The sequence below is a fragment of the Hyaena hyaena genome, unplaced genomic scaffold (assembly GCF_003009895.1).
Source record: "Hyaena hyaena isolate Hyena2069 unplaced genomic scaffold, ASM300989v1 scaffold_95, whole genome shotgun sequence".
Classification (NCBI taxonomy): domain Eukaryota; kingdom Metazoa; phylum Chordata; class Mammalia; order Carnivora; family Hyaenidae; genus Hyaena; species Hyaena hyaena.
Window position 1 is genome coordinate 1,631,995 of NW_024080727.1, and position 12,647 is coordinate 1,644,641.

At 38.3% G+C, this 12,647-nt stretch overlaps 1 protein-coding gene across 1 annotated transcript in view; it reads left to right on the plus strand.

Moving 5' to 3' along the window:
* CERS3 (ceramide synthase 3) overlaps positions 1-12,647 on the plus strand; it is a 111,774-nt gene that overhangs the window by 30,929 nt on the left and 68,198 nt on the right. The window contains exon 4 of the mRNA XM_039235039.1: positions 7,582-7,699. Within this exon, the coding sequence (XP_039090970.1) occupies positions 7,582-7,699 (118 nt within the window). The remainder of the gene's footprint in view (positions 1-7,581; positions 7,700-12,647) is intronic.

Here is a 12,647-nt window from a genome sequence, read left to right on the forward strand (position 1 = left end):
TGATTTTTCCAGATTTATTTGAAAAGGAAAGATAATGCTAAAATAGAAAACTATATTTATCTATTTCCTGTGTCTCATCAAAAATGTTGTTTCTGTCCTTGAAGCCCGGGCATCTTATAAAAACAAGACCATTATTTCTCTTTTTTGGTTAAATTAATAATTTTAATATAGGCGTATTCCTCAGATCAGCAAGTATGTTATGGATGTGTATATTTATCCATTGTATATATTCATCCATATACTAATCTCCCACATGACCCTCTAGAGGGGAATGTTATACTTTATTTGGCTTTGAGGTTGGTTGTATTCCTTTACTGCATAAAAACTTTTTTGGCTCAATTCTGCTTTGCTTTTAAAATTTTTCCTAATTTCTTTGTTTCTAACATTTGAGAGAGCATTGAGTGACTCTGACTGAGAACATTACCATATTTAAAATATTGTATATTTGTGTTATTCTATTAGTAAAAACAATGAATGTTTACCTCCCAATAAAAATTTTCAACCAGTACAGGGTGCCAGGGTGGCTTAGTCGGTTAAGCGTCCGACTTTCGCTTAGGTCATGATCTCGCGGTTCGTGGGTTCGAGCCCCACGTCAGGTTCTGTGCTGACTGCCAGCTCAGAGCCTGGAGCCTGTTTCAGTCTGTGACTCCCTCTCTCTCTGACCCTCCCCTGCTCACGCTGTCTCTCTCTCTCTCTCTCCTAGAAATAAATAAAAAACATTAAAAAAATTTTTTTTCAACCAGTAAGTTAGACAAATGAAACAATCCCATTATTTATCCAAAACCTTGTCAAATATTTATTTTGAAACTTTGTTAGTTTCAAGGACTCTTAGTTTTTGTTTGATTTGGACATTTTATGCGAAAGGAAAATTAATTAATCATAGTCCTCAAATCATAGCATGCTCTCTTTGGTCTGTGTAAGACCTCTTTTGACTGATTGATTTGAATTACTTTTTTCATTAATTACCTTTCATCCTTGTTTCCTAGTCCCATTCCTGCCTTCTGGGTTCTAATGTATTTGATGTCTTTTTGTTTGTATGACCCAGTAAAACATGTGCATAAACATAAAGTGCATGTTATCGTTAGTTGACGTAAATGCTATGATGATAAGACCTCATTTTGTTTCTTCTTTGTTAAAATGCAGCCCTCTGTTTTATGATCTATCCACACTGCTCTATGTACATCTGGTGCATACTTAGTTTGTTTTCATATGTCGCTGAAATGTATGGGCCATTTCCAGGAGAACTCGGTCCATGTGGAAGTTGGATTGGCTTATATATTTTATCAAATTATTTTAGAAAAAAATTTATTCAACTCCCATGCTCATAAAAAAGTAAATTGAAGAGCTCAATGATCATTCGTAACCAAAATTTCTGGCATTTAATTAAACACAGAAACCTCTAAATAAGTACTAAAATAGACTGACCTGGCAGAAGATAGAGCCTTTGTTAGAACTGAAGAAAGAATAGGGACATATCGTTATTTCTTAAAATCAGCTTTGTTGAGATATGATTTCCATATAATAAAGTTCATCCAAAATGTGATGCATTTTGACAACTCTACAGTCATGTAATCATCATTACAATTATGATAAGAAGATTTCCATCATTAGATGGACTTTCTTGTACCCTGTCTGGTTTATCTTCCCTCTTTCTACGAGCTCCTGGCCATCACTGATATGTTTTCTGTCAGCATAATTTGCCTTTTCTATTACTATAAATGTAACCATGCAGATCATAGTCTTTTGTGTCTGGCTTCTTTCATTTAACATAATGCACCGGAGATTGTTTTCGTGTTGTGTGTATCAGTGATTCCTTGTCACTGCTGGGTAGTCTTTCAACATACTGATACACTCAATTTATTTATCCTTTAACTAGTTGTTGGAAATTTGGAGTGTTTACAGTTTTTAGCTATTACAAATAAAGGTGTTGTGTATATTTGAATACAAGAATTTATAAGGGCACATGTTTTTATTTCCCTTGGTAAACTGCTAAAGTGTTTGCTTTTTGAAAAGACATTGTTAATATATGTATATACATACATGCAATGGATTATTATTCATTAATAAAAAGAAATCAACTCCAAATATATTCCAAAATGTGAATGGACCTCAAAAACATTAAACTCAGTGAAAGGAGCCGATACAAGTAACCACATAATATTTTACAATTCCATGACCTTAAATATCCAAAAAAGACAGAAAATACATTAGTGATTGCCTGGGACAGGGGTGAGAAGGAACAGGATTAACAGTAAATATGCATAAGGGATTAGACTGAGATGATGAAAATCTTCTAAAACTGGTTTGTGGTGATGATTCTACAACTTGGTAAATTTACTTAAACACTGAATAGTATATTTGAGAAAGGTGAATTATCTGATATGCAGAAATGCCTTAGTGGTTATTATTTTTTTAATGTTTATTTATTTTTGAGAGAGAGACAGAGTGTGAGTGGGGAAGGGGCAGAGAGAGAAGGAGACACAGAATCTGAAGCAGTATCCAGGCTCTGAGCTGTCAGCACAGAGCCTGAAGCGGGGCTCAAACTCATGAACCATGAGATCATGACCTGAGCCGAAGTTGGCTGCTCAACCGATTGAGCCACCCAGGCACCCCACCTTTGTAACTATTTTTAAAAATGTAAATAAAATGAAAAGACAAGCCACAGACTGGGAGAAAATATATGCGAAACATATATCTAATGAGGGACTTAAATTCAGAATATATAAAGAACTCTTATAAGTAAATAATTAAAAAAATTACTTGATTTTTAAAATGGCAGAAGGCTTGAATAGATAATTCACCAAAAATATACAAATGGCAAGTAAACACATGAAGAGGTGTCCAATATCATTAGGAAAATGCAAATTAAAACCACTATACCCTGGAAATTAACAAAATTTCAGAATAAGTTCCTCTAAAAATTCTGTCTTCCCTAAAAGCAATCAGAAAACTAGCAAAAATTGTCAAAATAAACTTTTCAGAATTCAGAATTAACCAAAAGCTAGCAGCAATCCAGGATTGTTATTTAAGAAAAACAGCTGGCTCTTGGAAAGAATAGCAAGCTTTGTGGCTGGCATATTAACTTCCTTATTCCTATCCTGCCTTTCCGCTTTTGTGATAGCCTTGAAAAACCAACAACCTATAATTTCAGTGGAAACCGGCAACCTGGCAGCCATTGAAGGGAGCAGAACAGAGTTAGAGCTCCTTCAAAGCATCATTACCAGAGAATTATCCTTACCTGACCTGTCTTGTGGTTCCCTGGAATATAGTACTTATAAGGCTGTTCTACTGGATCTGACTCAGAAAAATCTTTTCCTTGAGGGTGCTTGTCTAAAACAAGTAGAGGCAATTGTTTAACTTTGGAACTGCCTGAGGTGGTAGATAACAATTGGGACAAACAATAGACTAACCAAAAAACTTAAAAAGAAAAATTGGAAAGGTTCTTGGGTGGCTCAGTTAAGCATCCAACTCTTGATTAGGCTCAGGTCAAGATATCCCAGTTGTGAGACTGAACCCTGCATCAGGGCTCCCACTGGATATGGATGTACTTAAGATTCTTTCTCTCCCTCTCCCATTGCTCCTCCCCTGCTCTCTCTCTCTCTGTCTAAAATAAAATAAAATAAAACAAAATAATATGGAAAATGAGATATCCGTAGAGGGCTTTGAGAAGCTCTGTCAGAAGCCCACTTGAAGTTGTAGAGCTTTGCATATGCCCATGGCTATCCACATGCCCAGGAAAGATCTGAGAAGGCCCTTACCTCTCACCTCTGGATGATCTTGAGGCTCTGTGCAAAGAGAAAGTGAAGGCTAAGGCAAAGTTGGAAGCCGCCTAGCTGAGTGTTGAAGGTGTGTTCCAAAATGTACACAGAGCTCCTTGGCGAAGACTAAGAGATTTATTGGTTCCAGGCATTTAAAGAAATCTATGTCTAATCATGAAATGATACCTAAGCTAATCTAATAGAGACTCCACTGCCCAAACATGACAAAGAATACAGACTTCACAGATCAGTTCAAAAAAGGAACTAAATAAACAAATGGACAATGATAACAAATAGCAAAACAAACTCTGAGGAGAGGGACAATTTGGTTTCCAGAGTTGCCACATTATATTATTTACATGTGTGATTTTCAGCAAAACTTATAAGACATGTAAAGAAACAAGAAAGAATGGTTCATACACAGGAAAAAAATAGTAATCAATAGAAAATGTCCCTTCCTTACAAAGCCTAGATGTTGGACTTACTAGACAAAAACTGTAAGTCAGTTATTTTAAACATGTTCAAAGGAGGAGAGAAAACCAAGCTTGAGAACTAAAGGAGAGAATGAGAACAATGTCTCACCAAATCAAGAATATCAATAAAAAGATTATAATTAGAAATTATAAAAGAAACCAAATAGAAATTTTGGAATTGAAAAGTACAAACTCATGAAAAACTCACTAGAGGAGTCCAACAGCATATATGACCAGGTAGAAGAGTCATCAGTCTAAGAAGAGAAAGGAAATAAAAGAATGAAAGAAAACAAAGAACCTCAGAGAGATGTGGGATACCAGGAAGCATAACAACATATGCATAATGGGAGTTCCAGAAGAAGGGGAGAAAAGGAATAGGATAGAAAATTTTTGAAGAAATGCATAGCCCCAAATTTCCACAAATTTGACAACAAACATTAATATACATATCCAAGAAGCTCAACAAATTCCAAGTAGGGTAAACTTAAAGAGATCCACAGCTAGACACTGAAAGAAAAAAAAAAAACCTGTCATCTGAACAAAACTAACTTTCAAAATGAAAGAGAAATTAAGACATTCTCTGATGAAAGAAACTGGAAGAATTTGTTGCTTCTAAAGCCATCCTACAAGATATATTATAGGAAATCCTTCAGACTGAAATTAGAGGACAGAAGACAGTAACTTGAGTCCATATGAAGAAATAAAAAGCACTTCCAGTAAATTCACCTACATAAGAAATAAAAATGGGGCCCCTGGGTGGCCCGATTGGTTAAATGTCCAATTCTTGATTTCAGTTTGGGTCGTGATCTCACTGTTCTGTGAGTTTGAGCCCCTCATTGGGCTCTGTGCTGACAGTGCAAACTGTGCTTGGGATTCTCTCTCTCCTCTCCCTCTGCCCCTCCTTGCCCTCAACATAAGTAAACTTAAAAAAAAAAAAAAGAAATAGAAAGTGTACACATGGTTTTTATTTATAACACATTTTCCTCCTATCTGATTTAAAAGACAACTGCATAAAACAATAATCATAACTCTGTGTTAATTAGAATACAATTTATAAATGTATGGTTTATATGATAATAACAGCACAGAGAGGGGAAGTAATGAAGCTTTTGTTAGATTTCTGAAATTATTTTGGTATTAGTCTGAACTATGATGTTATAAATGAAGTGTTAATTGTAATCCCTAGGTTAACCACTAGGAAAAATTGTTTAAAAGAAGAATATTTTAAGGGAGAGAGAGAATTAAAAAGGTACACTTAAATATCTAACACAAAAGGAGATAGCTTATGGGAGAATAGAGAAATAACAGACATAAGATATATAGAAAACAAGTAACAAAATAACAGACTTAAATCCTGTTTTATCAGTAATTAAATGTATTTTGCATTAATGTAAGTACTTAATTTAATTAAGTACTACAACTAAAAAGCATAGATAGGAGAGATGGATAGAAATACATGATCCAGCTATATGCTTTCTAGAAGAAACACACTTGAGGTTCAAGGACATACATAGGTTGAAAGTAAAACTAGAAAAAGATACACCATGCAAACAGTAACTAAAAGAGAGCAGAGGTGGCTATACTAATATCAGACAATTTAGACTTTCATAGACTTTTAAATTGTTATTGGAGACAAGGAAATTTTATAATATAAAAGGGTAAATCTATCAAGTGACATAATAATTATAAACATATATGCACCTAACAACAAAGCTTCAAAATACATGAAGCAAAAACTGACAGAATTGAAGGGAGAAATAGACAGCTCAACAAATAGCTGTAGATATAACTGTAGCTATATCTCACTTTTTTAAGGTTTTTGTTTATTTATTTGTTTTGAGAGAGACAGGGAGTGGAAGTGGGGGAGGGGCAGAAAGAGAGGGTGACAGAGGATCTAAAGGGGGTTCCACACTGACATCAGAGAGCTCAGTGTGGGACTTGAACCCACAAACTGTGAAATCACGACCTGAGCAGAAGTCCAACCCTTAACCAACTAAGCCACTCAGGCACCACTATATCTCACTTTTAATAATGCATTAGAATTAGGAGAGAGATTAAAAAGGAAATAGAAGTATGACCAGCACTATAAACCAAGTACACTTAAAAGACATCTGTAGGGGTGCCTGGGTGGCTTAGTCGGTTAAGCGTCTGACTTTCGCTTAGGTCATGATCTCGCAGTTTGTGGGTTCGAGCCCCGTGTTGGGCTCTGTGCTGCCTGCCAGCTCAGAGCCTGGAGCCTGTTTCAGAGTCTGTGTCTCCCTCTCTCTCTGGCCCTCCCCTGCTCACGCTGTCTCTCTCTCTCTCCTAGAAATAAATAAAAATATTAAAAAAAAAAAAGACATCTGTAGAACATAGCACCAATAACAATAGAAGACACATTCCTCTCATGTGCACAAGGAACATTCTCTAGGATAGACCATGTGTTAGGCCATAAAACAAGTGTCGATAATGTAAAAAAATGGAAATCATACCAAGTATGTTTTCCAATCACAAAGAAATGAAATTAGAAGTCAGTAATGGAAAGAAGTTGGGAAATTAGGAAATATGTGTCAATTGACCAGCATACTCTAAATAACCAATGGGTTATAGGAGGAATCATGCTAAATTAGAAAATACTTCGAGATGAATGACAAACAATATAAATTCAAGACTTATGAGATGCAGCAAAAAGTGATCAGAAGGAAATTTATAGCTGTAAACACCTATATTAAAAAATAAGAAAGATCTCTTGGGGCGCCTGGGTGGCTTAGTAGGTTAAGCGTCCGACTTTTCGCTTAGGTCATGATCTCGCGGTTCGTGGGTTCGAGCCCCGCGTCGGGCTCTGTGCTGACTGCCAGCTCAGAGCCTGGAACCTGTTTCAGTCTGTGACTCCCTCTCTCTCTGACCCTCCCCTGCTCACACTGTCTCTCTGTCTCTCTCCTAGAAATAAATAAATAAAAAAAAAAGAAAGAAAGATCTCAAATCAGAAATCTAACATTCTACCTTAATAAACTAGAAAAGAGGCCCCTGGGTGGCTCAAGTCATGACCTCACAGATCATGAGATTGAGCCTCACATCAGGCTTCTTGTTGTTTTGGGGATATATATATATATATATATTGGGTTTACATAAAGTAGATTTAAGAACCATGCAAGTATTTTATTTTTTTAAGTTATTGCTTGTACAAGGGGTCTCAAAATTTGCTCTCCTTGAACTTCTTTGCCAGGCAGGGGTTCGTTGTAGATACCCTGAGAACAACATGGCCTGATGGCTGATCCTTCATTTGGAACCTAAAGTTACAGCTTGAGTTTTCTGGTGTCATTGTGGGTTCATTCTCAGATTTTGGACTGACTTTCTTTCATATTTTGTAGGTTTATTGCTATGCCTCTAGCAAAAGCATTTGGCATTAAAGAGGAAGTTAGAAAGAAGATTACACCCAACACCGTCTTAGAGAATTTTTTCAAATGTTCCACAAGGCAACCATCTCAAGTAAGTACAAATTCTTTGTTTTGGGATTTTTTAAAAAATCCACTTTCTTAATGTTTCAGTCACCTGTGGTTTACCTCAAATGTACAAAATATCTGTTCCAGTTGACCATCAAATGATTTATTCATTTGGATTTTTCCCCTCTATTGACTGGCTATATGCTTGGAATGCATTCCAAACATAATATAAAATGACAAATAAATATTATAAAATAACCAATGTGCATAGCTGAACTATTGTGTGTCAACTACAGTGTTTAATAATCAATGCCATAATTTGGGTACAAAGTCCAAAATTAAATTTTGGAGGGTAGATATGCCAAGTATACTAATATACACACAAAGCAGAAAGCATACTTATACAAAAGTATACTAATCACTAAAGACCATTGTTAAGGCAGAGTAGCTCCTGTCTGCCACTTCTGATGATTATGACCCATTGATACACATTATACACATTGTGAAAGTCTTCACTGGGGTGGCTTTTGTGAGCAGGAGGGCGCTTTTTTTTATCCAAGGCCTCAACACATTGAGAAATGTGCTGTGCTCTTGGCCATGCCCCAGATATAGAATTTTTAGGAAAGTCAGAATTCTCTTCACAATACAAGATGCACTTAATGAAATGTTGTAGTGCACTGCTTGTGTGCATCACATTAAAAAAAAAAAAGGTTTTGATGTAATGGTTGTAAAAAAGATAGTGTTTAGGCAAGTCTAGCTTCATTTTCCCACCGTAGTTAAAATGAGAGTTGAAATAAAACTGTTTCAAAAGTGGCACACCCTCTATGTTGAATACAGATAGCAATCACTGGTAATTTTAAAAGTCAAGAGTGTATGCTAACACAGTTTAGGATAGATAGTTTTTTTTAAGTTTATTTATTTTGCGAGAGAGAGAGCAAGCAGATGAGGGGCAGACAGAGAATCCCAAGCCGGCTCTGTAGTACAGAGCCTGATGCAGGGCTTGAACCCACGGACCATGAGATGAAGTCAAGAGTTGGTCGCTTAACCAAGTGAGCCACCCAGGCACCCCTAGGATAGATAGATTTTTAAAGGTGCTGAATTTATTTGGTGAATTCAGTTGCTTCATGACAATTATTTCTATCACTGGTTTGGTGGGCTCCCTACCCAAAGAAGGCGTGTGGAAGTCTGACCACATAGTATGAGGCATCATGTCCAGAATTGTTCACAGCCAACCAGCACTGTCTGTAACAGTGCCCTCAGATTCTGCCCTCAGATTCTGTCCTGGACTTCTTTTTTTGTTTGTTTGTTTCTAAAATGAGGAGAGTCTGACAAGCCATTTCCACATGTTCTTTATTTCCACCTGCTCAAAGTGACTGCTGTCGGTTCATTTCAGTACTATTGTTACACTGGTGATAATTAGGCCCACAGATCATTTCACATTTCTCAAAAGGGAAATTATTTATCTGTATTTATGAAAAATTAGGACTCTTTCAGAGAGTCCTTATTATTTTTCTCTCTTTCAGTTTGAGAAAAACTAATGTGGGTAATACCTTATATAACACATAAGGAGCAATGCTATGCTACCCATCACTTGCTATGTTTGCCATAGCAAAACCTTCAAGTCAGCTTTTAGGAAATTTAGAATTATGTAGAAAGTTTGATCTTTATGAAGACTCCCTGCTGTAGAGAGAAAAGAGCCATGTGACAGTTAAAGAAATACCAACATAACATCTTGCACAATTTTCTATGCACTTTAGGTACTGAGCTGAATTCGGCTCAGGTCGTGATCTCACAGCTCGTGAGTTTGAGCCCCACGTTGGGGCTCTGTGCTGACAGCTCAGAGCCTGCAGCCTGCTTTGAATTCTGTCTCTCTCTCTGTCTCTGTCTCTCTCCCTCTCTCTCAAGAATAAATAAACATTAAAAACATTTTAAAACAAAATACGTCCATAGACTTTTGTTTGCAAGAGGATTCTATCCCAATAATATTCAAGTGTACGAAGCCAGTGTTGTCTAGACTGGCATTCAACCAGATTCATCTGTGCTCTAAAACAGAAAATAAATTGCTTCAAATCATGTCCAAGCACTATTTCTAGATGCAGTTTATTAAGCAGATATCTGTAGAAATGATGAGATAATAAAACTGAGTTGTTCCCAGATCTGAGAAGATTCCAGTGTGAGGGCTGGGACTTTCTTTTGCTCACTGCCAAATCTCCAGCATCTAGAATGGTGCCTGGCACTTGTAAATAGGGGCCTGCTAGATATTTTCAAATGACTGGATATATAAAACTTTTATAACAGCCAAACTAGACCCAGAACTCTCAGTCTACGAGCAAATAGAATATAGTACTGCAGCATAGCAGTGCATGTCCTACTGTGGACCAACCCACAGCCTTTGAAGCATGGCCTCTGCTTCGAGGGATCTATTCTTGCAAAGTATTTCAGAGGTAAAGGAATGCTTTTTCTTAAATGATCTTCAGCCCATGGTCTCCTTTCTGGGTTCCCCCATAATCTCTGGCACTGATGTAGCCCATGACAGTTGGCATAGCACATTTTCCCTCAGGAGCTCCCAGAGCCTGTAACCATCCCTGTGATGGAGGAAGCAAGCACACTCGCTGTTAGCACCCCATTTTCCACAGGGGGTCAGAGGACAGTGCGTCGGGCCACCCAGTGATGAAGTAGCAGAACTGGGTCTTCTGCTTTCAGTTCCCTGCCATATTCTGCTGTGGATATACTGTGTTCTTGCTTCCTGTGAGGGAGAGTGATGCGCATGAGGCTTGTGGGGTAGGGAGTCCAGACCTCCAGAGTTGTCCAGCACAAGGTCCTCACCGTGAGAGCAAAGGCCTTGGATGAAAAGGGCAAAGTGAACAAGGTGTCCATCTCCAGTGTGTTCCTGCTCCTCCATTCTGTACGCACGGCAAGAGGGGGACTTAACAGTGCAAATGTTGGGTCACCCCCAAGATAAATCCCCAACAAAGCCCCCCCTTGATGTAAGCCTAGCCCCATTTCCCCTCCCTTCCTCTTCCTATGTGTCTCTCCTGCCAGACTTCTTTCTGTTCCTCAGGTGTCCCCTGCTCATCCACGCTCTCATCTCTAGATGACCTCACATGCTGGACCCTCTGCTGGGGCCCCTCCCTTCTTTATCCTCTCCTTCTCATGGCATTTTTCAGGCTCCAGCATATGTGTAACTTGTAGGAACTGCCTACACAGAGTTGGGTCGCATCATATCCTAATCTTCCCCTATCTTAGCACTCATGGTATTTGACTAGAATTCTTTTGCTTTATTTTCTTAATGTCCTCACCAGACAATCTGTACCCTGTGAAAGGGAGGCCCACATCAGTGTTATTCATGTAGACCTCCAATGACTAGCACAAAGCCTGCAAGAAGTAGACACCCATCAATGTTTTGCCAACTCAGTCTCCTTGAGAACACAAAGACAAAACAACAACAAAAAACAGCAGGTGAACCCTTGGCCTATAAAAAGAATAGGTATTTGGGTGCCTGGGTAGCTCAGTCAGTTAAGTGTTCAACTTCAGCTCAAGTCATGATCTTCTGGTTCATGGGTTCAGGCCTTGTGTCGGGCTGCTGACGGCTAGCTCAGAGCCTGGAGACTGTCTTTGGATTCTGTGTCTCCCCCTCTCTCTGACCCTCCCCCAATCACACTGTCTCTATCTCTCTCTCAAAAATAAATAAAACATTGAAAAAAAAAGAATAGGTATTAGAGTTTACCAGAGTATAATATGGGCTGTATCTTGTGTTTGTTTTGTCTTGCTTTCCTTCTTGCAGATTAAATCATAGGTAGCAATTTAGTAGGGATGTAGAAGTTACAATTAGTCTTCTGCCAGTCTTTAGCATGAGAGCTTCTTTACGAATTTTGTCTACTATTACCCCGTGCGCCTGAACAATTATGTGAATTATACACAACAACATAGCAGAAATTGTATGACTGGCCACCGACTGTTGGGTGACCTGCCATTGGGGAGGCTTTGTTCGGCCCTTGCAATAATGATCCACAATTGTTTTCTTTTTTTCTTTTGTTTTATTTTTAAATTTTATTCCATTTTTTGAGAGACAGAGCATGAGTGGGGGAGGAACAGAGAAAAGAGGGAGATACAGGCTCAAGGCTCTGAGCTATCAGCCCAGAGCCCAACGCAGGGCTCAAACCCACAAACGCCAAGATCATGACCTGAACTGAAGTTGGATACTTAACCAACTGAGCCACGCAGACACCCCCACAATTGGCTTTAAATTTACTTTAGGGGCACCTGGTGGCTCAGTCGGTTAAGCATCTGACTCTTGGTTTGGGCTCAGGTCATGATCTCACGGTTCGTGAATTCAAGCCCCACATAAGACTCTGCACTGACAGTACAGAGTCTGCTTGGGATTCTCTCTCCCTTTCTCTCTCTGCCCCTCCCCTGCTCTCTCTCTCTCTCTCTCCCTCCCTCTCTCGCTCTGTCAAAATAAATATACAAATATAAATAATAAATTTACTTTGAGGTATTAGTCAGCCAACATTAAAAAACCCTGGTGATTTCACATAAAAGTTATGGGTGTGCCCTTTGACTCTGGGAGCCACAGCCTGAGCTTGCTCATGGCCACATTCTTGGGGGAAGGCATGTGCTTCTGTGTTGGCCACATCTGTAGCTCCTGTTTATTTCCTTGACACTAAAACTGAGGGCCAGTTTTATGAAATTTTATTTTTTATAGTGAAGAGCAAATGGAAATATTTCTTATACTTGTGTTGGAAAATGAAAGATCAAGAGAGCAGGTGTTTCAGAAAATTACAGAGCTAATTTCTTTGTGCTAGCTGAAAGCACCATAGGTTTAGTGTATAAAACCTGCCTGCATGAAAAGAATACAACTTCCAATCCCACCATGAAACAGACATGGTTCATTCAATCATGTTTGTTTCTTGTCTGGCCCAAGGAGAACTTCGAGTTTATAACCTCTGGGATGATCGATCATCCATATTATTTCCAGATTTAAATAGAAAGTT